The sequence below is a fragment of the Moschus berezovskii genome, chromosome 4 (genome assembly GCF_049115385.1).
Source record: "Moschus berezovskii isolate FMDL1 chromosome 4, NW_MosBer_1.0, whole genome shotgun sequence".
In the NCBI taxonomy this organism is placed as follows: Eukaryota; Metazoa; Chordata; class Mammalia; order Artiodactyla; family Moschidae; genus Moschus; species Moschus berezovskii.
The window spans coordinates 37,576,249-37,597,762 of record NC_142463.1 but is presented as its reverse complement, the minus strand read 5'-3'; the positions used below and the strand labels follow the sequence as shown (position 1 = coordinate 37,597,762).

Genomic DNA, 21,514 nt, shown 5'->3' with positions numbered 1-21,514 from the left:
GTCTCAAAGTCACAGCTGAGCGACTAACACTTTCTTTTTCAAGGCACATTTAGACATAGGACCTTGATGGCCAAACATTAGGAAATGACTTCCTTGGGAGTTTTGAAGAATGTTTCAAAGTTTAATTAAACTGATCAAAAATGATTAAGAATTTGGCTATATTTTCTATTTCTGTGATGACCAATAATAATTTTAAGAATAAGTATGCCAAAGATACAAAAATATGAAGTTTGATTCCTTTCATTGCCTTATTCAGGTGGAATCAACTTTGTGCTGAACAAAATGGAACAAGGAATGGACATTAATATCATCACTACTCTTTCGCTAGAACCCAAGACAGTTCAATGTTCGATGAACATGACACTTTGTGATGCTGCCTGAAAAGTATTACATTATTTGGGCATGTAATAATGATGAAGACTTTTTTTTTTTTTGAGAAGTTGAAAGATATTGTACTGGTCACTCAAATGAAAACTTCCACCACAGCTCACCAACAAAGACTAGATTAAAACCTTGGCCTTTATGGCTGACCTTATAAACTAATAAAATGCTTTGAATATTTTTGGCGAAGCATTCACAAGCGGTCGTATAAATGTATAATTTTATTGGCTCCTTCTAGCTCAGAACTGTTTCTCTGGAAGTGTCATTTGGCAGGGAAATTCTGGCCAATATTCCTATTAAATTCAGTCTCCAGAAATAAAAGTGATGGCCTCAACAACTTTCTCAGTATCATAAGAGTTTAAGGGTGGATTCCAATAAAATCTAGAATTTCAAACTGCATTAAAAAATGTGAAAACTTTATTCTGCTTCCTTCTCTCAATTAGTCTTCATGGTAGAAATGGAGCATTACGCAGCATTACGTAGCATCTGGAAGGGACCTTGCTGCAAGTACAGTGCACAGCAGAGCTGCCCATATGGGGTGAGGCTGCAGCTCACTGGGTATGGGCAAGCTATAAGCATGCAAAAAATATACATTGATGCCCCCCGCCCCTGGGACAGCCAGACATCTGTTTACCCAGTTTGTTATACAAATATTATTTTCTGTATGCCTTGATATAAAAAAAGGTTGAAAAGCACTACATTTTAGTGGACTGAAAAGCATATTTTTTAAAACTATGCAGTTTTTCTACTGTTCAGAAGTGCCTATGTTTTGAACAGCTGTCTTCCACTATAGAATAGAGAAAAATAAGCCGGAGGAACAAGATGGCGGAGGAATAGGACAGCGAGACCACTCTCTCCCCCACAAATTCATCAAAAGAACATTTAAACGCGGAGTAAAGTCCACTAAACAACTTCTGAATGCTGGCAGAGGACGTCAGGCACCCAGAAAAGCAGCCCATTGTCTTCGAAAGGAGGTAGGAAAAAACATAAAAGATAAAAAGCGAGACAAAAGAAGTAAGGACGGAGCTCCGTCCCGGGAAGGGAGGCTTTAAAAAGAGAGAACTTTCCAAACACCAGGAAACACTCTCACTGGCGAATCTGTGGTGAGCCTTGGAAGCTCAGAGGGCCACATAACCCTTTTTTTTTTTTAAGATTTTTTAAAAACCCACAGATTACCTGCCAAACGGTAACTCCCAGCGGAGAAGCAGCGCAGACGCCTGCATACACCATTAGCAAGTGGGGGCTGGGCAGGGAGGAGCCGGCTGAACTGCTTAGAGAGAGGACTGGGCTTGAATGCCGCGAGAACAATTTGAGAGAACTGGGGAGAGCAAAGCAGACTGTGGGATAGCTTCCCCACGAAAAGGCGGAAAGCTCTAACCTACGACTCGGCCAGCCCTGCTCACAGAATAAAGGACTGAGCAGAGTGAGCCGGCTGCGGCTGGCCCATCCACCATCCCCCGCCGAGACAGGCAGGGAGCGCAGCCAGAGCCGGAGTGGGCAACCGCGGCCCCAGAAAGGCATCTGATACAAACTGCTGACAGGCTTGTTGCTATTCAGGACTTCTTGGGCTCGGGCCGGTCGATATCCCCCTGAGAAGGTGCGCCGGTTGTACACCCAGAAAACTGAGTGGCGGGGACTGGGGAGGCGATAAGTTGCAGAGACCGCGCTCGCCAAACACCTGGTCCCCTGAGCTGCTCGGACCGGGGAAGGCACAAAACTCAGGCCCAACCAAGTCTGCGCCTTTGTGGAGTAACTGAGAACCTGAACTTGAGCCGCTCAGACCTGGGAAGTGCATACAACCCGGCGCCGGCCTCAGACAGTTCCCGGCAGAGCAACCTAGAGCCTGTGCAGTATAGACTGGGACAGCATACGTGCTGTGAGCGGGGGCAAACCCAGTGTGGCCGAGACGCTGCGAGCACTCCCCACAGACGCCAGAGATATTCGACTGCAGCGTTCCTCCCTTCCCAGACAGGACTGAACAACTGAGCCTTAAAAAGTGTCCACCCACCCCCTAGTATCAGGGCAGAAATTAGACACTGAAGAGACCAGCAAACAGAAGCTAAAACAGAGGGAACCACCTTGGAAATGACAGATAGAAACGTCTAGAGGCTACTCCAAGAATAAGACCAAAAACCAGAGGCAAGAGGCTTAAGGCCGAATCCTGAGAACACCAGAGAACTCCTGACCCCAGGGAACATTAATCGATAGGAGCTCATCAAACGTCTCCATACCTACACTAAAACCAAGCACCACCCAAGGGTCAACAAGTTCCAGAGCAAGACATACCACACAAATTCTCCAGTAACACAGGAAACTAGCCCTGAGCTTCAATATACAGGCTGCCCAAAGTCACTCCAAACCCACTGACATCTCATAACTCATTACTGGACACTTCATTGCACTCCAGAGAGAACAAATCCAGCTGCACCCACCAGAACACCGACACAAGCTTGCATAACCAGGGAACTTTGACAAGTCACCTGTCCAACCCCACACACAGAGAGGAAACTACATAATAAAGAGATCTCCACAAACGGCCAGAAGAGGGAAAGGACACCCAGAGCAAAGCATTATAAGCAAGAAGAAGAGGCAGAGAAATACCCAGCAAGTAAAGGAACAAGATAAATGCCCACCAACACAAACAAAAGAGAAAGATATAGGGAATCTACCTGATAAAGAATTTCGAATCTTGGTGGTGAAAGTGATTCAAAATCTTGAAAGCAAAATGGAGTTACAGATAAATAACCTGGAGAAAAGGATTGAGAAGATGGAAGAAAGGTTTAAGAATGACTTAGAGGAAATAAAAAAGAGTCAGTATACAATGAATAATGCAATTGATGAGATCAGAAACACTCTGGAGGGAACAAACAGTAGAATAACAGAGGCAGAAGACAGGATAAATGAGCTAGAAGATAGAATTGTAGAAATAAATAAAACAGAGAGGAAAAAAGAAAAACAAATTAAAAGAAATGAGAACAATATTAGGGACCTCTGGGACAATGTTAAACGCTCCAACATTCAAATCATAGGAGTCCCAGAAGAAGAAGACAAAAAGAAAGACCATGAAAGAATACTTGAGGAGATAATAGTTGAAAACTTCCCTAAAATAGGGAAAGAAATAATCACCCAAGTCCAAGAAACCCAGAGAGTCCCCAACAGGATAAACCCAAGGCGAAATACTCCAAGACACATATCAATCAAATTAACAAAGATCAAACACAAAGAACAAATATTAAAAGCAGCAAGGGAAAAACAGCAAATAACACACAAGGGGATTCCCATAAGGATAACAGCTGATCTTTCAACAGAAACTCTTCAGGCCAGGAGGGAATGGCAAGACATACTTAAAGTGATGAAAGAAAATAACCTACAGCCCAGACTACTGTACCCAGCAAGGATCTCATTCAAATATGAAGGAGAAATCAAAAGCTTTACAGACAAGCAAAAGCTGAGAGAATTCAGCATCACCAAACCAGCTCTCCAACAAATGCTAAAGGATCTTTTCTAGACAGGAAACACAGAAAGGGTATATAAACTCGAACCCAAAGCAATAAAGAAAATGGCTACGGGATCGTACTTATCAATAATTACCTTAAACGTAAATGGGTTGAATGCCCCAACCAAAAGACAAAGTCTGGCTGAATGGATACAAAAACAAGACCCACATATATGTTGTCTGCAAGAGACCCACCTCAAAACGAGGGACACATACAGACTGAAAGTAAAGGGCTGGAAAAAGATATTCCATGCAAATAGAGACCAAAAGAAAGCAGGAGTAGCAATACTCATATCAGATAAAATAGACTTTAAAACAAAGGCTGTGAAAAGAGACAAAGAAGGAAACTACATAATGATCAAAGGATCAATCCAAGATGAAGATATAACAATTATAAATATTTATGCACCCAACATAGGAGCACCACAATATGTAAGACAATTACTAACAAGTATGAAAGGGGAAATTAACAATAATGCAATAATAGTGGGAGATTTTAATACCCCACTTACATCTATGGATAGATCAACTAAACAGAAAATTAACAAGGAAACACAAACTTTAAATGATACAATAGACCAGTTAGACCTAATAGATATCTATAGGACATTTCACCCCAAAACAATGAATTTCACCTTTTTCTCAAGTTCACACGGAACCTTTTCCAGGATAGATCACATCCTGGGCCATAAATCTAGCCTTGGTAAATTCAAAAAAGTTGAAATCATCCCATGCATCTTTTCTGACCACAATGCAGTAAGATTAGATCTCAATTACGGGAGAAAAACTATTAAAAATGCCAACATATGAACAACTGAACAACACGCTGCTGAATAATGAACAAATCATAGAAGGAATCAAAAGAGAAATCAAAATATGCATAGAAATGAATGAAAATGAAAACACAACAACCCAAAACCTCTGGGACACTGTAAAAGCAGTGCTAAGGGGGAAGTTCATAGCAATACAGGCACACATCAAGAAGCAAGAAAAAAGTCAACTAAATAACCTAACTCTACATCTAAAGCAACTAGAAAAGGAAGAAATGAAGAACCCCAGGGTCAGTAGAAGGAAAGAAATTGTAAAATTTAGGGCAGAGATAAATGCAAAAGAAACAAAAGAGACCATAGCAAAAATCAACAAAGCCAAAAAAGCTGGTTCTTTGAGAAGGTAAATAAAATTGACAAACCACTAGCCAGACTTATCAAGAAACAAAGGAAGAAGAACCAAATCAATAAAATTAGTAATGAAAATGGAGAGATCACAACTGACAACACAGAAATACAAAGGATTATTAGAGAATACTATCAGCAATTATATGGCAATAAAATGAATAACCTGGAAGGAATGGACAAATTCCTAGAAAAGTACAACTTTCCAAAACTGAACCAGGAAGAAATAGAAAATCTGAACAGACCCATCACAAGCATGGAACTAGAGGCTGTAATCAAGAATCTTCCAGCAAACAAAAGCCCAGGTCCAGACGGCTTCACAGCCGAAATCTACCAAAAATTTAGAGAAGAGCTAACACCTATTCTACTCAAACTCTTCCAGAAAATTGCTGAGGAAGGGAAACTTCCAAACTCATTCTATGAGGCTACCATCACCCTAATCCCAAAACCTGGTAAAGACCCCACAAAAAAAGAAAACTACAGGCCAATATCACTGATGAACATAGATGCAAAAATCCTTAACAAAATTCTAGCAATCAGAATCCAACAACATATTAAGAAGATCATACATCATGACCAAGTGGGCTTTATCCCAGGAATGCAAGGATTCTTCAATATCCGCAAATCAATCAACGTAATACACCATATTAACAAACTGAAAAATAAAAATCATATGATTATCTCAATAGATGCAGAGAAAGCCTTCGACAAAATTCAACATCCATTTATGATAAAAACCTTCCAGAAAGTGGGAATAGAAGGGACATACCTCAGCATAATAAAAGCTATATATGACAAACCCACAGCAAACATTATCCTCAATGGTGAAAAACTGAAAGCATTTCCCCTAAAGTCAGGAACAAGACAAGGGTGCCCACTCTCACCACTACTATTCAACATAGTTCTGGAAGTTTTGGCCACAGCAATCAGAGCAGAAAAAGACATAAAAGGAATCCAAATTGGAAAAGAAGAAGTAAAACTTTCACTGTTCGCTGATGACATGATCCTCTACACAGAAAACCCTAGAGACTCTACCAGAAAACTACTAGAGCTAATCAATGATTACAGTAATGTTGCAGGATATAAAATCAACACACAGAAATCCCTTGCATTCCTATACACTAATAATGAGAAAATAGAAAGAGAAATTAAGGACACTATTCCATTCACTGTTGCAACGAAAAGAATTAAATACTTAGGAATATATCTACCTAAGGAAACAAAAGACTTGTACATAGAAAACTATAAAACACTACTGAAAGCATTCAAAGAGGACACTAATAGATGGAGAAATATACCATGTTCATGGATTGGAAGAATAAATATTGTAAAAATGAGTATACTACCCAAAGTAATTTATACATTCAATGCAATCCCTATCAAGCTACCAACGATATTTTTCACAGAACTAGAACAAATAATCTCACAATTTATATGGAAATACAAAAAACCTCAAATAGCCAAAGCAATCTTGAGGAAGAAAAATGGAACTGGGGGAATTAACCTGCCAGACTTCAGGCTCTACTACAAAGCCACAGTCATGAAGACAGTATGGTACTGGCATAAAGACAGAAATATAGATCAATGGAACAAAATAGAAAGCCCAGAGATAAATCCACGCACCTATGGACACCTCATCTTTGACAAAGGAGGCAAGAATATAAAATGGAGAAAAGACAGTCTCTTTAACAAGTGGTGCTGGGAAAACTGGTCAGCCACCTGTAAAAGAATGAAACTAGAACACTTCCTAACACCATACACAAAAATAAATTCAAAATGGATTAGAGAGCTAAATGTAAGACCAGAAACTATAAAACTCCTAGAGGAGAACGTAGGCAAAACACTCTCCGACATAAATCACAGCAGGATCCTCCATGACCCACCTCCCAGAATATTGGAAATAAAAGCAAAAATAAACAAATGGGACCTAATTAAAATCAAAAGCTTCTGCACAGCAAAGGAAACTATAAGTAAGGTGAAAAGACAGCCTTCAGAATGGGAGAAAATAATAGCAAATGAAGCAATGGATAAAGGATTAATCTCCAAAATATACAAGCAGCTCCTGCAGCTCAATTCCAGAAAAATAAATGACCCAATCAAAAAATGGGCCAAAGAACTAAACAGACATTTCTCCAAAGAAGACATAAAGATGGCTAACAAACACATGAAAAAATGCTCAACATCCCTCATAATCAGAGAGATGCAAATCAAAACCACAATGAGACACCATTTCACACCAGTCAGAATGGCTGCTATCCAAAAGTCTACATGCAATAAATGCTGGAGAGGATGTGGAGAGAAAGGAACCCTCTTACACTGTTGGTGGGAATGCAAACTAGTACAGCCACTATGGAGAACAGTGTGGAGATTCCTCAAAAAACTGGAAATAGAACTGCCATATGATCCAGCCATCGCACTCCTGGGCATACACACCGAGGAAACCAGAATTGAAAGAGACATGTACTCCAATGTTCACTGCAGCACTGTTTGTAATAGCCAGGACATGGAAGCAACCTAGATGTCCATCTGCAGACGAATGGATAAGAAAGCTTTGGTACATATACACAATGGAGTATTATTCAGCCATTAAAAAGAATACATTTGAATCAGTTCTAATAAGGTGGATGAAACTGGAGCCTATTATACAGAGTGAAGTAAGCCAGAAAGAAAAACACCAATACAGTATACTAACGCATATATATGGAATTTAGAAAGATGCAAATGATAACCCTGTATACGAGACAGCAAAAGAGACACAGATGTATAGAACAGTCTTTGGGACTCTATGGGAGAGGGTGAGGGTGGGATGATTTGGGAGAATGGCATTGAAACACGTATGTTGTCATATGTGAAACGAATCACTAGTTCAGGGTCGATGCATGTTATAGGATGCTCGGGGCTGGCATGCGGGGATGACCCAGAGGGAGGATAAAGGGAGGAGGGAGGTGAGAGGGGGGTTCAGGAGGGGGAACTTATGTAAACCCGGGGCGAATTCATGTCAATGTATGGCAAAACCAACCAATATAATATTGTAAAATAATTTGCCTCCAATAAAAATCATCAACAGAAAAAAAAAAAAAAAGAATAGAGAAAAATAAACATTGCTTTCGGTTACAGGGCTTACTGGTGACATTTCTGCCTCATATTGCAATATAAAATACACATCCTGTCACTAACATACACATCTGTATATCAGAGTTCTAATTCCATACCAAATGAGTACTTCATTACAGCAAAAAACTCTATGATGAAATACTGTTCTTTGTAAATTCAGAATCTCCAACAGAACATACAGTGCAGCACATTTGAATTTTTACATGCTATAATAGATAACACAGACTATTTGATAGTCCCTCTAGAATGTTTTTATAACCGACCTACTCTGTGTTGGAAATGTTTTACAGACAAAGTAACTAGTTTAGAAAGGTTAAGTAACTTGCCTCCAAACTAGCAAAACTGGTAAAGAGGAAATCAAAGAATCGAAAATAGGTCTGTTGGACGCCATTGTACACTGGAATAACTCAAATTTGTCCAGGAGATTGAAATCAGAGAAAAAAGGAAAAACTGAAGCTAATAATTAAATTTTTACAAAGATAACTTTTAAGTAATAGTAAAATAACAGTAAAAAATACGTTGGAAAATATTAACACTTGGAGGCAAAAGCTTGATCCACAGATCTAGAGCCTATTTTTAAACTTTTTGAATATGTAAACTAAAGCTTACTCTTGGAGTGGAAGACAAGCTCTGAACGACGAACACCACAGGGTTTCCTGCATTCTTAATGGCCTCAACTGCTTCTTTGTGTGAAGCATTCTGCAAATCTACTCCAGACACCTAAAAACAAAGAAGTAATTTATTTCAGTTAGCAAAGCAGCAGATCTTGAGGATAAGTTAATTCAGGTTCATGCATATTATCTAGTTATGAGAACAGCCAGAGTTGAATGAATTAGATGACAGCTAGAAAAAAATAACACTGGCACACAAAAATCTTTGCTGTTTTAGGAGACCATGTTTAAGAAAAGTAACAACTTTAAGAAAAGCAAATAAGAAAAATATCTTAATAAATGGCTGAGGTTAAAAGTAATTATGCAAAAGTAGGTAGCCTAATTAATAACAGAACCTTAAGAAGCTTCTGAGCTTATAATGTCACCTCTGCCACTATTAGAGGACACAATTCTGAACGGGTGTAGGGGCTGGGGATCTCTTTGGACTCATCTTCTCTCAATTAAACTAAGAAGAAAGGTATTTTAAGCAAATTGCCCATTATCAAATTGATTAGTTGATCATTTCTCAAATTATGTTCAAAAAAGAAGTATGAAAACACCCATGGGTTCTTTTACTAAAAGAGTTCTACATTCAGTAAATTTGGGTAAAGTGTAAACATCTCATTATACAAATCTGAGAAAGCATAACTTGTGAACTTGCCCATAGTCTCAAAGAGCATTCTAGAAGCAAACCCTTGGAGAGTGAAGTGGAATGACTTCTACTGCACAAGTTAGAGACAGATTCCATATAGAAGAAACACAAATAGCTCATTTGTTGCAACAAGCACAGGTAGGAAAAAAGGATGTAGAAGGAGCAAGGGGAAGGTCCCTTTCAACTCCTCTTTTCTCAATGAAATAAGGAAGAAGGACCATCAACTGAGATTAAGACTAAGGAAGGAAGCACAGGAGGTCTGAAGTTACTACCTAGAAGAATGAAACAACTTGCTAAATAGAGGACAGCAGGACAGAATTAAAGACTGACTTGAGGGAGCAGTCATGAATTTAAAATGAGACCAGACAGTATGCATGGAGTTTTTTGTTTCTTGGCTTTTTTTTGGCTATTTTACAACTTTTAATTCCAAAGGCTTCAGAGTGTCACGATTTCTTGTTTGTTGGTATAACTTTGTTGGTTCAAATCAAGAAAGAAAGCACATGCTAGAGACCTGAAATAAGCAAACAGTTGCACTTAACTAGGATTTGGTTTAGGAGAAGGGGACAACAGAGAATGAGATGGCTGGATGGCATCACCGACTCGATGGACATGAGTTTGAGTGAACTCCGGGAGTTGGTGATGGACAGGGAGGCCTGGCGTGCTGTGATTCACGGGGTCGCGGAGAGTCGGACACGACTGAGCGACTGAACTGAACTGACTGACTGACCTCTGAGGATGTGGTTGTCCCAGAAAAGTTCAATGAAAGGAAAGAAGATCAAAGCAGTTGGAAGCATATGCACAGGAGTGATAGGATGATAAGTCACTGCATCTGAGCAAAGTGAGGAAGAAAGTGAGCATGCCAGAAGCGGAGGGACAGAGAAGCGACAGCATGAAGGTAGGAGGTGGGAGCCCTGTGTGTTAGAGGGGTTTAAATGGATGTGAGTCTAAAGAAGAGGAGACAACAGAAAGAGGTGATGTCAGGGAGGTAGCTGAAGCCACATCATGTAAAATCCAGAAGGCCATGGCAAGAACTCTGGCTTTTTATTCTAATAGGTATCCATGAAGATTTTAACGCTGTGAAAAGTTCTTTTCCCATCTGAATTGAGGAAGGATATGAATAATAATAAATGAAAAAAAAATAGAAAAAATTTACAGTGACGATTAAAAGCTGTCACTACAGTTTGATGAAGCTTCTTTCACAAAACCTGATCCCCGAAACATTCAACAGTAAGAAAAGTAGAGGCTATATGAGAACTACATCCTCTTCAGTAACAATCAGCTTCTTTCCCCTGAAAGTAATTATACAGTGTTAAGTGGGAATCACTAAAGCTGAGAAGTGAGGAAAAAGTTAGAATTCTGTCATATTACAACAGAAAAATATCTTAGTCTTTCTCAACCTTAAAATTATAACCTAAAAAAATGTCCATTCACATAGATGAAGACCCATTTAATTTAATTTTAAATTAAATTAAAACTTTCTAGTTTAAAAAGCTCTTTATACGGACCTAAACCTTTTGTGCAATTGTTTCAAGACAGAAATGAGTATTAAACTTCACTAACAAAACAATGCTTTTCATAGAAAAAGTAAACAAATGACTCATTATGCTTCACAGAATATATATTAGAGTGTAACATTTCAGGTCTGTTGTGAATCTGAAGAAATATAAATTATGAAATCTGAGATAAAACAATGAGTTTTTATTAGTATGTGTAAAAGTGATGATGGATTAGATGAGAGAATACTCTTTATTCACTGACAGCAGAGAAATGAGAAAAAAATTCAAAAAGATAAGAAAAAATGAAGACTCCAACGAGAAAAAAGACAAAAGACTTGAACACACATTACACCAAAGAGGGTATCAGATGGCAATTAAGCACATGAAAAGTTAGGGAACTACAAATTAAAACAATAATGATATCATTATGTACCTATCCAGAATGGCTAAAATGAAAAATAGTGACAACACCAAATGCTGGTGAGGATGCAGAGAAATTGGATCACTCGTAACTGCTTGTGGAAATACAAAATGGTGCAGCCGTTCTGGAAAATAGTTTGACAGTTTCTTAACACTAAGAAAGGAACTTAACATACAACCTAGCAATTACACTCTTGGGCATGTATCCCAAAGAAATGGACATTTGTTTTCACTCAGGAACTTATATACCAATGTTTATAGGGCTTATTCATAATGACCAAGAACTGGAAACCACCCAAACATCTTTCTATGGGTGAATGGTTAAACTGTGGTACCTCCATACCATGGAATACCATTCATTCATAAAAAGGGATGAACTACTGACAAACTGAAAGAACTTCAAAGAAGTTACACTGAGTAAAGAAAGAATCTCAAAAAGAAACAGAATGAATAATTCCATTTATGTGACAACTGTAAAATAACATACTTATAAATACAGAAAACCAGAACAGTGGTGGCCAGAGGCTAGAGATGGGGGGGGAAGTGGAGAGGAGTGGCTACTGAGGGGTCAGACAAGGAATCTTGTGGTGATGATTCAATTGAGTTTCTTGATTGCTGTGGGGGTTACGCCAGGTTACACATGTGATAAAATTGTGTAGAGCTACAAACACATACATACATGTGGTATATGTATAAAGCTGGTGAAATCTGACTAAGGTATGTGAATTGTGCCAATATTAGCATTTTGATTTTGCTTTTACTATAGTCATGTAAGATGTTAACATTGGGTGAGGCTAAGTGAAGAGAGTACATGGGACTTCCTTATACATTTCTTTGCAATTTCCTATGAACCTATAATTACTTCATTATATAAAGGAAAAAAGCTAATTTTTAAACATCATCTTTTGCATTTTGTCCTAAGTTCATATGTATCAGTAATAAGATTAAAAATAAATGATTAGATGAATATTATCAATTTAGCTTTTAAAAAAGCAAAATCCAGTTATATGTTGCTTAAAAAATAAAACTAAAAAAAAAATCACAAATAAGTATGAAAATGAAAAAACAAAAACAAGGTACCACACAAATGCCAAATAAAAGACACCACACCTGCCCCAGAAGCCAGAATAACCCTCTTTAAAGATATGTATGTGTTCATAATTCTCTAGTGGATTCTCACGCACTCAGATTAGACAACCTTCTGAGCTCTACATGATGTGGCTTCCTCTTACCTTTCCTCTTTCAACTGCTCTCTCATTCACTCTACCTGCAGTAGCAGTGCTAGGCCTCTTTCTGTTCCTTCAAGGCATCCAGGCAAGCTCCCACCTCAGAGCCTGTGCACTTCAGTTCACTTTGTCTGGAGGTATCTTCCCCTCTGTGTCCACACTGTTCACTTGGTCATTTCCTGTATTTGTCCCAATGTCATCTTCCATAACAAATCTATTCGTTGCGACTGCTGCCATCACCACTTGTCATTTCTTATTCTCCTCCCTGCTATTTTTCTCCACAGCTACTTACAACAGTCTAACTTTCTATATACTACTTATTTTGTGTATTGTCTATCTCCCCCACTATCATGTAAACACCATAAGAGAAGGGATTTGTGGTCATTTTCTTCATTTCTTTATCTCCGGTGTGTTTGAAGTTTTTTTTACAATTTCACAAACATATATATAACCTCAAATTTGTATACACAGAACAATTTTATGAAATTCTTTAATTCTCACAATGATTATATGGGTTTTAAAATCTCATTTCTGTTTTGTTTGGAAACTGAAAATAAAATATGTTTCATAATTTGTCCAAGAATAGAAAACAAACAGGACAATCTAGACTTCAATCCATGATCTCCAGAGCACTTTTCACTGTCAGAAAGAAAACACCACAGCTGATGTTTAGCATCATAAGCCATGAGTCAAGGACAAGCAGATTCTGGGGTTAAAGATATTCAATATGGTGTCATCCAATAAACCCAATGCAAAGAAACGTATCAGATTCAGACCTCTCAGTGCCGATGTATCCTTAAAACTCCACTCTGCAAAGCCTGCCATGTGTAAAGGATGGATTCACCCCTCCCTTAACAGTCTTCCACTTTCAGGGTCAACTCTGGGAGGACAGCAGAGCTACCCCACTGCCATATACAACTCAAAGTTTGTTAAGGACTGTGGGAGAAGCATAAGGCCCACTTTCTGCCTCATTCTGTCAACCGGTGAAATTGTTTCTTCAGCCAGGTGATGCTTTTTGTTTTATCATTTTAAGGGCTTAGCTAGTGGCTCAGACGGTAAAGAGTCCACCTGCAGTGCAGGACATCCAGGTTCAATTCCTGGGTCAGGAAGATCCCCTGGAGAAAGGAATGGCAACCCACTCAAGTATTCTTGCCTGGAGAATTCCATGGACATAGGAACCTGACGGGTTACATTCCATGGGGTCGAAAAGAGTCAGACACGCCTGAGCAACTAACACTACTACTACAGTTCAACTTTAGAATCTCATAAAATTGTGGAAACCAACAAATGAAGGCATTTGAATGAAATATACCAACGGTACACACATATTTACTGTTTTACAGTACATTTCAAACAAAAACAAAAATTTAACATTATTTACCTCAAGTATTTTATCCCCAGTTTTAAGAGCATTTGTTTTTCCCGCTGGACTGTCTTCCAAAACTTGTTTAATAAATATACCTTTAAGCTCCTCTCCATTCTTTAAACGTTTTATGACAGTTTGTCCGCCAACAATACTAATACCAAGAGATACATCTGGTTCTCTAAAAATCTCAACACTGAAAAAACAAACAAGGAAACAGAATTCACCCATGAACAAGGTAATCTGTTGTATCGTCGTTGTGTTCAACGTGTATATCCTTGTGGCTCATTTTATATAAATACATTTTCACAAATGTTATAGAAGTTATACCTAGTTCCTACATTGTAAGAATCTATCACTTCAATAGAATGAGATTAAATTCTATTAGATTCTTATGAAGCAATTTCATGGTATATGTGACAGTTTAAATTCTGAAGATGATTTCTAAAACAACAAATACAACTCTTAGAAATTTAGCTAGATCTTAATATCCCCATCTCCAACCACCCTATATTTTCTGATGAGTCCTTTTCATCTACATCATATGTAACATTAGCAAAGAATGAATTGAGGAAATAACAAATGAGTGAAAATAAATCAAGAAAGTCACATGTATCATTTTGGCAAAAAAGCACAGACCTTCAGAATTGGAGAAGGAAATGGCAACCTGCTCCAGAACTGTTGCCTGGAAAATCCCATGGAGGGAGGAGCATGGTAGGCTACAGTCCATGGGGTCGCAAAGAGTTGGACACAACTGCGCAACTTCACTTTCTTTCTTTTAGAATAAAATAAACTTGTCACTGACACACTCACTGCCCATACGGCTATTCCCAGTCAGCCAGGCTAGCCTGTGGTTCTTTAAGTGGAGGACAGATTTTATTGCTCCAGAGGCTGGAAAGGTTTTCTTTACTTCCTACCTCCACATCATTTTCATAAAGTATGGAATAAAACTTGTCCCTCAAAACATTGTGAATTTTGTTCAAATTGCACAGACATGGCCAATAATTAACTCCAAAAAGTAGCTCAGAAAACAGTTAAGAGTTTTTAAGACAAAACTCAAAAGTGCAAGAAAAAAACAATGTGGGTGGCATGGTGGAATTAATAATGAGTGAAGATAGAGCAGCTAATGGAAGACTTTTATAATCTTAATAAAGTGCAGCCCTGGTTACTACATAAAACAATGAGGGTATCCACAGGAGGATGGGCCCAGCACACTCTGTTAGTGCAAACAAGACATAAACTTGGACTAACATGAGAGGAGGAGGGGGCTGTGTAACAGAAGCCTCAACTATTGCTCTTGTTTGTTTAAAAAAAAGAGCTTTACTGCCTTCAAGACAGCCCCACCTGCCTTGCTTAGTGATACAGTGAGAAAGTATACTTAGTCCCTCATAGATGGACATCTGTAAGCTCCTTTCTCTGAAAAAGTATGACAATGATTTTCCTAATATTGGTTACAGTCATTTTGCCCGGCTAGAAACCTCTAGGTAAGACAAAATGCAACTACAGTTTAGGCCAAAGTACATGTGAACTATGGCAATCATTAGAGAATGACTGGCACTATTACACTGAAGAAAAGAGCAAACAACTGCACTGTCCTATTGAGAAAGCCGATAATGTTATCAACATACATTCTTGGTGGTCCCCAGTGACTGAAGTTTGGAGTTTCTTCTCCTTCACCTTCTTCTCTCTCAGGTAATTCACTGAGGAGAAAGAAAGGAAAAAAACAACATACACACATGTAACTTATAACACACTCATTATTAAAGGTTCTTGAAAAATTTTATACTATACAATCTATATGCAATTTAAAAGTTCCTAGTTTCTAAGCTTTAAAAATATTTACATCAGTAGTTAACTATCCATACAAAGACATATTGCTTAAATGTTCAAATTAATAAATATCCACCCAGTACCAGAAAAATCACTGATTATAAAGTTTCATTGGTGACACTATAGATGCTATTTTCTAAAAACCTGTGTTTGAATTTATATGGTTTTACATTTGTTTTTCTATCCACATTTAAATATTATAAAATATATTTCTTACAACTTGGTGTGACTGACGAGCTAACAATCTAGTATAACCTGACACAAACAACTGAAATGACTAAATAGTCAGTAAACATGATTGCTCTTTCAAGATTTTTTTGTCTCTCTAACCCTAAATAATGTCCCAGTCATTTGTATTCTGTGAATATTTTGTGTATTTCCACAGTTTACAGAAGTTTCCACAGTTTACAGTTTGTGTATTTTTCAGTTTACAGAAAGATTTGTTAAACAATACAATCCTCTCACCTACCACCATCATACTTCCACCCATCAAATTACATTATTATGGAGCTGCCTAGCAGGATGCTGAATGATAAGAGTAGTTATAAAAGTAACGCTATCTAATAGGGTAAAGGCACTATCATCTATGACCTGGAAGAGGAGTCAGGATTTCTGAGCTCCAATCTAACCGGTACCACAAAATAGGCACGTGCCTTTGAACCACCAAATTAAATAACATATGTGATACTGCCAATCATCTTACTCTACATAAAAATGTGGGTACTACTTCTTCCATTTCATTTTCACAAAAACCCCTGTGAAGTAAGCACAGCAGGTCATATTACTATATCTTCCACATGAGGCTCAGAGAAGGCTCAGATGTACTACACAACCTCTCCACAGTATCCAAATCTTTTTTTCAGTATGGAGTTTCAATGCTCCATTTTCCTCTGAATTCTCAAATAAGTCCTATAAAAAGCACGAAACTCCAGCTACTTGTCACTCTACAATTTTCTAGGATACAATGGCTTAAGAATGATTGAAAAAGAGAAAGTGAAAGGATCTAAACAATCTGAAAATCAGTAAAAGAACTGAGATCATTAAGGTTCACTAACTTCTCACCCACTGTAGACAATCTTCTTGCCTTAGCCAGTGTACTTTTTATGATTAAAAGCATCATAAAATTCAAGGAAAATTTGGCAGATAATTGCTGGTTACTTATCTAATGCCCTCTCTCCCATCTTCCTTACCAATATAACACCCTTTTACTCCAGGTGGCACTACGCTCAGCTTTAAAAAAATAAATTTTCTGGACTTCCTCTTAGCTAATGGTAACTGTGTGCAAGAGCTCTGATCAGCAACAAGGAAGCAAAAGTCCTCGGATGAGACTTGCAGGAAAACTCATAAAATGGAGGGAGATCAGTTGACAGGAAACTTTTGCTCTATGCTATTTCCCTTCTTGCCTAGAAGGTAGAGGTGATTATTGGCGATGGAACATCCATCTTAAAATCATGGAGACACAATGAGGACTAAAGCAATACACTGATGACAGCACAGCAGAAAGGAAGAAGGTGCCCAAGGCCCTGACAGGACTTCTTCAGGACTTTTTTACATGAAAGAAATCAAGCCTCAGTTGAGTTAAGCCACACTAACAGCTGTAGGGGGAGGGGCATGAGAGTAAAGGGGGAAGTTCAGTTTATAAGCAGCTGAATTCAATCACTAAATGATACACCCATGATTCCACCAATTTAAGTCTTCATTTTATCATGTCATATTATTATTTTTGCACATGTACACATATGTTCATTGGATAGTGGTAATCATAGCATAAACTTTCATATTTTGATTATCCCATTATAGTAACAAGGATTAAATGAAATATGACTGGCATTTAACTGAAGCTCAACCAATTTCCATTTCCCTTAAGTTTTTTCACTTGAATTTATATTCAGGTATCCACAGTAGCTGGAGAAGGCAATGGCAACCCACTCCAGTACTCTTGCCTGGAAAATCCCATGGACGGAGGAGCCTGGAGGGCTGCAGTTCATGGGGTCGCTGAGGGTCGGACATGACTGAGCGACTTCACTTTCACTTTTCACTTTCATGCATTGAAGAAGGAAATGACAACCCAAGCCAGTGTTCTTGCCTGGAGAATCCTCATGGACAGAGGAGCCTGGTGGGCTGCCGTCTATGGGGTTGCACAGAGTCGGACACGACTGAAGTGATTTAGCAGCATACAAAGTAGCTCGCCAGGCTCCTCTGTCCATGGGATTCTCCAGGCAAGAATACTGGAGTGGGGTGTCATTTCCTTCTCTGAAACAACCATGTATTTAGAGTTAGAACTTTCCACCCCACCCCCACCTCTGGAAAGGGGCTAGAAGTGAGTTTAATCACCAAAGGCCAATGATGTAATTAATCATGCCTGCATAATACAGCCTCCATAAACCTCTCGCCACCTCTGAACAACAGGGTTGAGAGAGCCTGCAGGTTGGAGAACACATTAAAGAGATGGGAGGGTGATGTGCCCCAAGAGAGCATGGATGCTTTCGCATCCCACACACTCCCTTGCTCGCCTTATGCATCTCTTCCATTTGGCTATTCCAGAGTCGTATCCTTTACAATAAAGCAGTAATAGTGAAGCATTTTCCTAAGTTCTATAAGCCATGCTAGCAAATTATTGAACCTCAGGAAGGTGATATGAGAACCCCCAACTCATAGTCAGTTGGTCAGAAGTAGAATTGGCAACCTGGAATCTGCCTGGCTTCTGAAGTTGGGACAGTCTTATGGGACTGAGCCCTTAACCTGTGGGGGCTGTACCAACTCTGCAGTTAATGTCAGAACTGAAATGAATCATAGGACACATTGTCCAAAGAATCAGAAAATTGGTTGGTGGGTGAAGGAAAAAATTTACACAGTTTGTGGGTAAGAAACAGTTCATGAAATATATTAAGAAAAAAATGTACATATTTTTATGGCACATGCATAATATCATTATAAGAATTAAAATCTTAAATTTAAAATTACCTAAGATAGAATGGAAGTCAAGTTTTCACATTGGTATGGGCTATATGCTTTTCTTTTTAAAAAATAAAATAAAAAAATATCCTAAACTGCTGACTTTCACATATAATATTAAGTGAAGGGAGAAAAATGTTATCTAAAATATGGAAAGTTTTAGTTTTCTTTAAGAAAATCTGTAACAAAAGGATTATTCCGTTAGACTTTTTCAAAGCATATTATTATTTTTCAGGAAATTGATGAACATATTCTATTAACATTATTTCATACCTAAAGAGAGAGAAAACTTTCAAAGCCATAGTGTGATTAGTTTTAGAAAGAAAGTCACAGGAGATGAGCAACTATCCAAAATAATGTAGTCGCTTTACACTGATGAATGCATATACCTTTTAACCCAAATTAAAAATTTAATGGAGAAAGTAAAATACTTTTACTGCACATATTAAGATGCAAATTTTGCCCAAATGTACTTGAATCTTTCACAAGAGAATTCTAAACTCTAATTTTATAATTTGCACTTTGATTAAACATGGTCAATAGCTCAATCAGTTAGAATCTCAAATCTTAAAATAATTGAACTTTTGCCTTTTACATTTAATCAGAGTTTTATAACCACTTTTTCCCTAAACGAATTAACCATCTAATAGAAATAATGCTTTTTATTTCAGTCCTTTATAACAAATGCCCAAAGTTATCATTCTTTACAGATTTGGGAGGAAAGATAAAGTGCCCCATTAATGAACAAGTGGATATTAATAGTAAAACTTCATCATAATATACAATGTCTTTGAGATTAAAATTTTCTACATCATACCAAAATCAGATGAATCCAGATAGCCAAGGTGACCTTTCCCTTTTAATATATCTTTTTTTCACATAAAAATTCTGTATACTAAGCCATATAAGGGTCAAGCAAACTCAGCACCCCAAAATGATGCAAGCAGGAAGAGTTACAATTGTGGCTAAGTTACCTAGAGATTTCTTTTTCCTTTCAAAATATGGACTCTATATGGCAATTTTCTGTGACACACTAGACGGAATACAAGCATCTGGAGCCAGGCAGAATAGGCACTAATGTTTTCCAAACTAGTAGGGTTAGTTACACAAATATAACACTATGACCTTGAAATTACAAGCAAATTATTACCTGACACCAGTATACATAAAGACTTAGTCATTACTATACATGAAAGTTTAAAATGACACAGACGTGGTACTCAGTAAAAAGCCAGATAACAAAAAAGTACCTATTGTATGATTTACATGAGTTCTAGAATGGAAAAAGATAATTTACAGTATTAGAAGTCAGGAGCAGAGAACTTTCTGGGTGGATGGAAATGTTTAATATCTTGATTGGAGTGTTGGTAACATGAATATATATGTGTGTGTGTGTAAAAGTTGCTCAGTTGCATCTGACTCTACGATCCTAGGGACTATAGCCCACCAGGCTCCTCTATCCTTGGAATTCTTCAGGCAAGAATACTGGAGTGGGTTACCATTCCTTTCTCCAGGAAATCTTCCTGACCCAGGAATCGAACCCAAGTCTCTTGCATTATAGGCAGTTTCTTTACCATCTGAGTCACCATTATACATTTATCAAAAGTAAGAAAACTGTTCCATAAAATTGCATTTAAGACTTGTTAAGAAACAAACGTTCAACTTAATAAAGGGTGAGTCACTTCCTTAGGTCTTTCCCTTTTTTGACCTTCTGTAGACCCTGCATTAGCAATGAAATATCTAATTACATTTCCAAAGGCATTAGTGTAATACTCCTGTGTGTCTCTTGTCCTAATTTCTCACACTCATCTTCACCTGCAGTGTGGCCCACAGCGGCTACATTATAAAGTCCCTGGAAACTTCCCCTTTTTCCTTCCAGAGTAGTCCTCTCTCACGTCCCTGTATTTATTCTCTCCTTTATCCTTAGTCTTCTACCAATATTCTTAATTTACACATAACTTTCGGCAGTGGAACTCAAAGGTAAACCTATTAGAAACTCACCATTTACTTAAAAGGCACTAAATGCCAAGCAGTATTGGGGACTTAAAATATAACGTTAACTCATTTAATCCTTTCCCCAGCTATGACACTCAGTCTCACATTTCACTTCCTACTAGTCATAACAAAGTATCCAATATCTGAAAGTATTTCTTTTCAGTTGCATCCTATTATACACACAGGGCTTCCCTGGGAGCTCAGCTGGTAAAGAATCTTCCCGCAATGCAGGAGACCTCGATTTGATTCCTGGGTCAGGAAGATCCCCTGGAGAAGGGAATGGCTACCCACTCCGGTATTCTTGCCTGGAGAATTCCATGGACAGAGGAGCCTGGCGGACTTCAGCCCACGGGGGCACAAAGAGTCTGACACAACCGAGTGACTGAGTACACACAACCCTACGATTTTTTTTTCAATTTTAAATATGCCTTTCACCTCAAGTTCTTCATCCTCCCAGTATTTTAGCCTCTGAAACCTTTCCCGTTTTACTTACTGTGATCTGATCCTATTTTATCTAAAAAAAAAAAAAAAAAAACAAAACTACAACTTCCTTGAGTGTTTTAATAAACTCAGCAACAATCAATACCCTAGATACACCTCAAGGGCCAGGAGTCTGTCACTATCATCTAGCATCACTGCCAGTCTTTCATTAAACATTTACTATACTCCAGGCATTATACGAAATCCTTTATATTCACTTTATTGAACCTCAGAACTACCTACTTCACAAGTGAGGAAATACAGACACAAGGGAAACTCTCTTA

General features: G+C 38.1%; 1 protein-coding gene across 4 annotated transcripts in view; it reads right to left on the bottom strand.

Annotated features, from left to right (window-relative positions):
- Positions 1-21,514, bottom strand: part of PATJ (PATJ crumbs cell polarity complex component) — a 385,356-nt gene that overhangs the window by 232,079 nt on the left and 131,763 nt on the right. For all 4 annotated transcript variants that reach the window (XM_055402500.2, XM_055402504.2, XM_055402503.2 and 1 more), the window contains exons 23-25: positions 15,599-15,670; positions 13,989-14,166; positions 8,773-8,883 (exon numbers count right to left, since the gene is read on the bottom strand). In XM_055402500.2, coding sequence (XP_055258475.2) covers positions 8,773-8,883; positions 13,989-14,166; positions 15,599-15,670 — 361 coding nt within the window. The remainder of the gene's footprint in view (positions 1-8,772; positions 8,884-13,988; positions 14,167-15,598; positions 15,671-21,514) is intronic.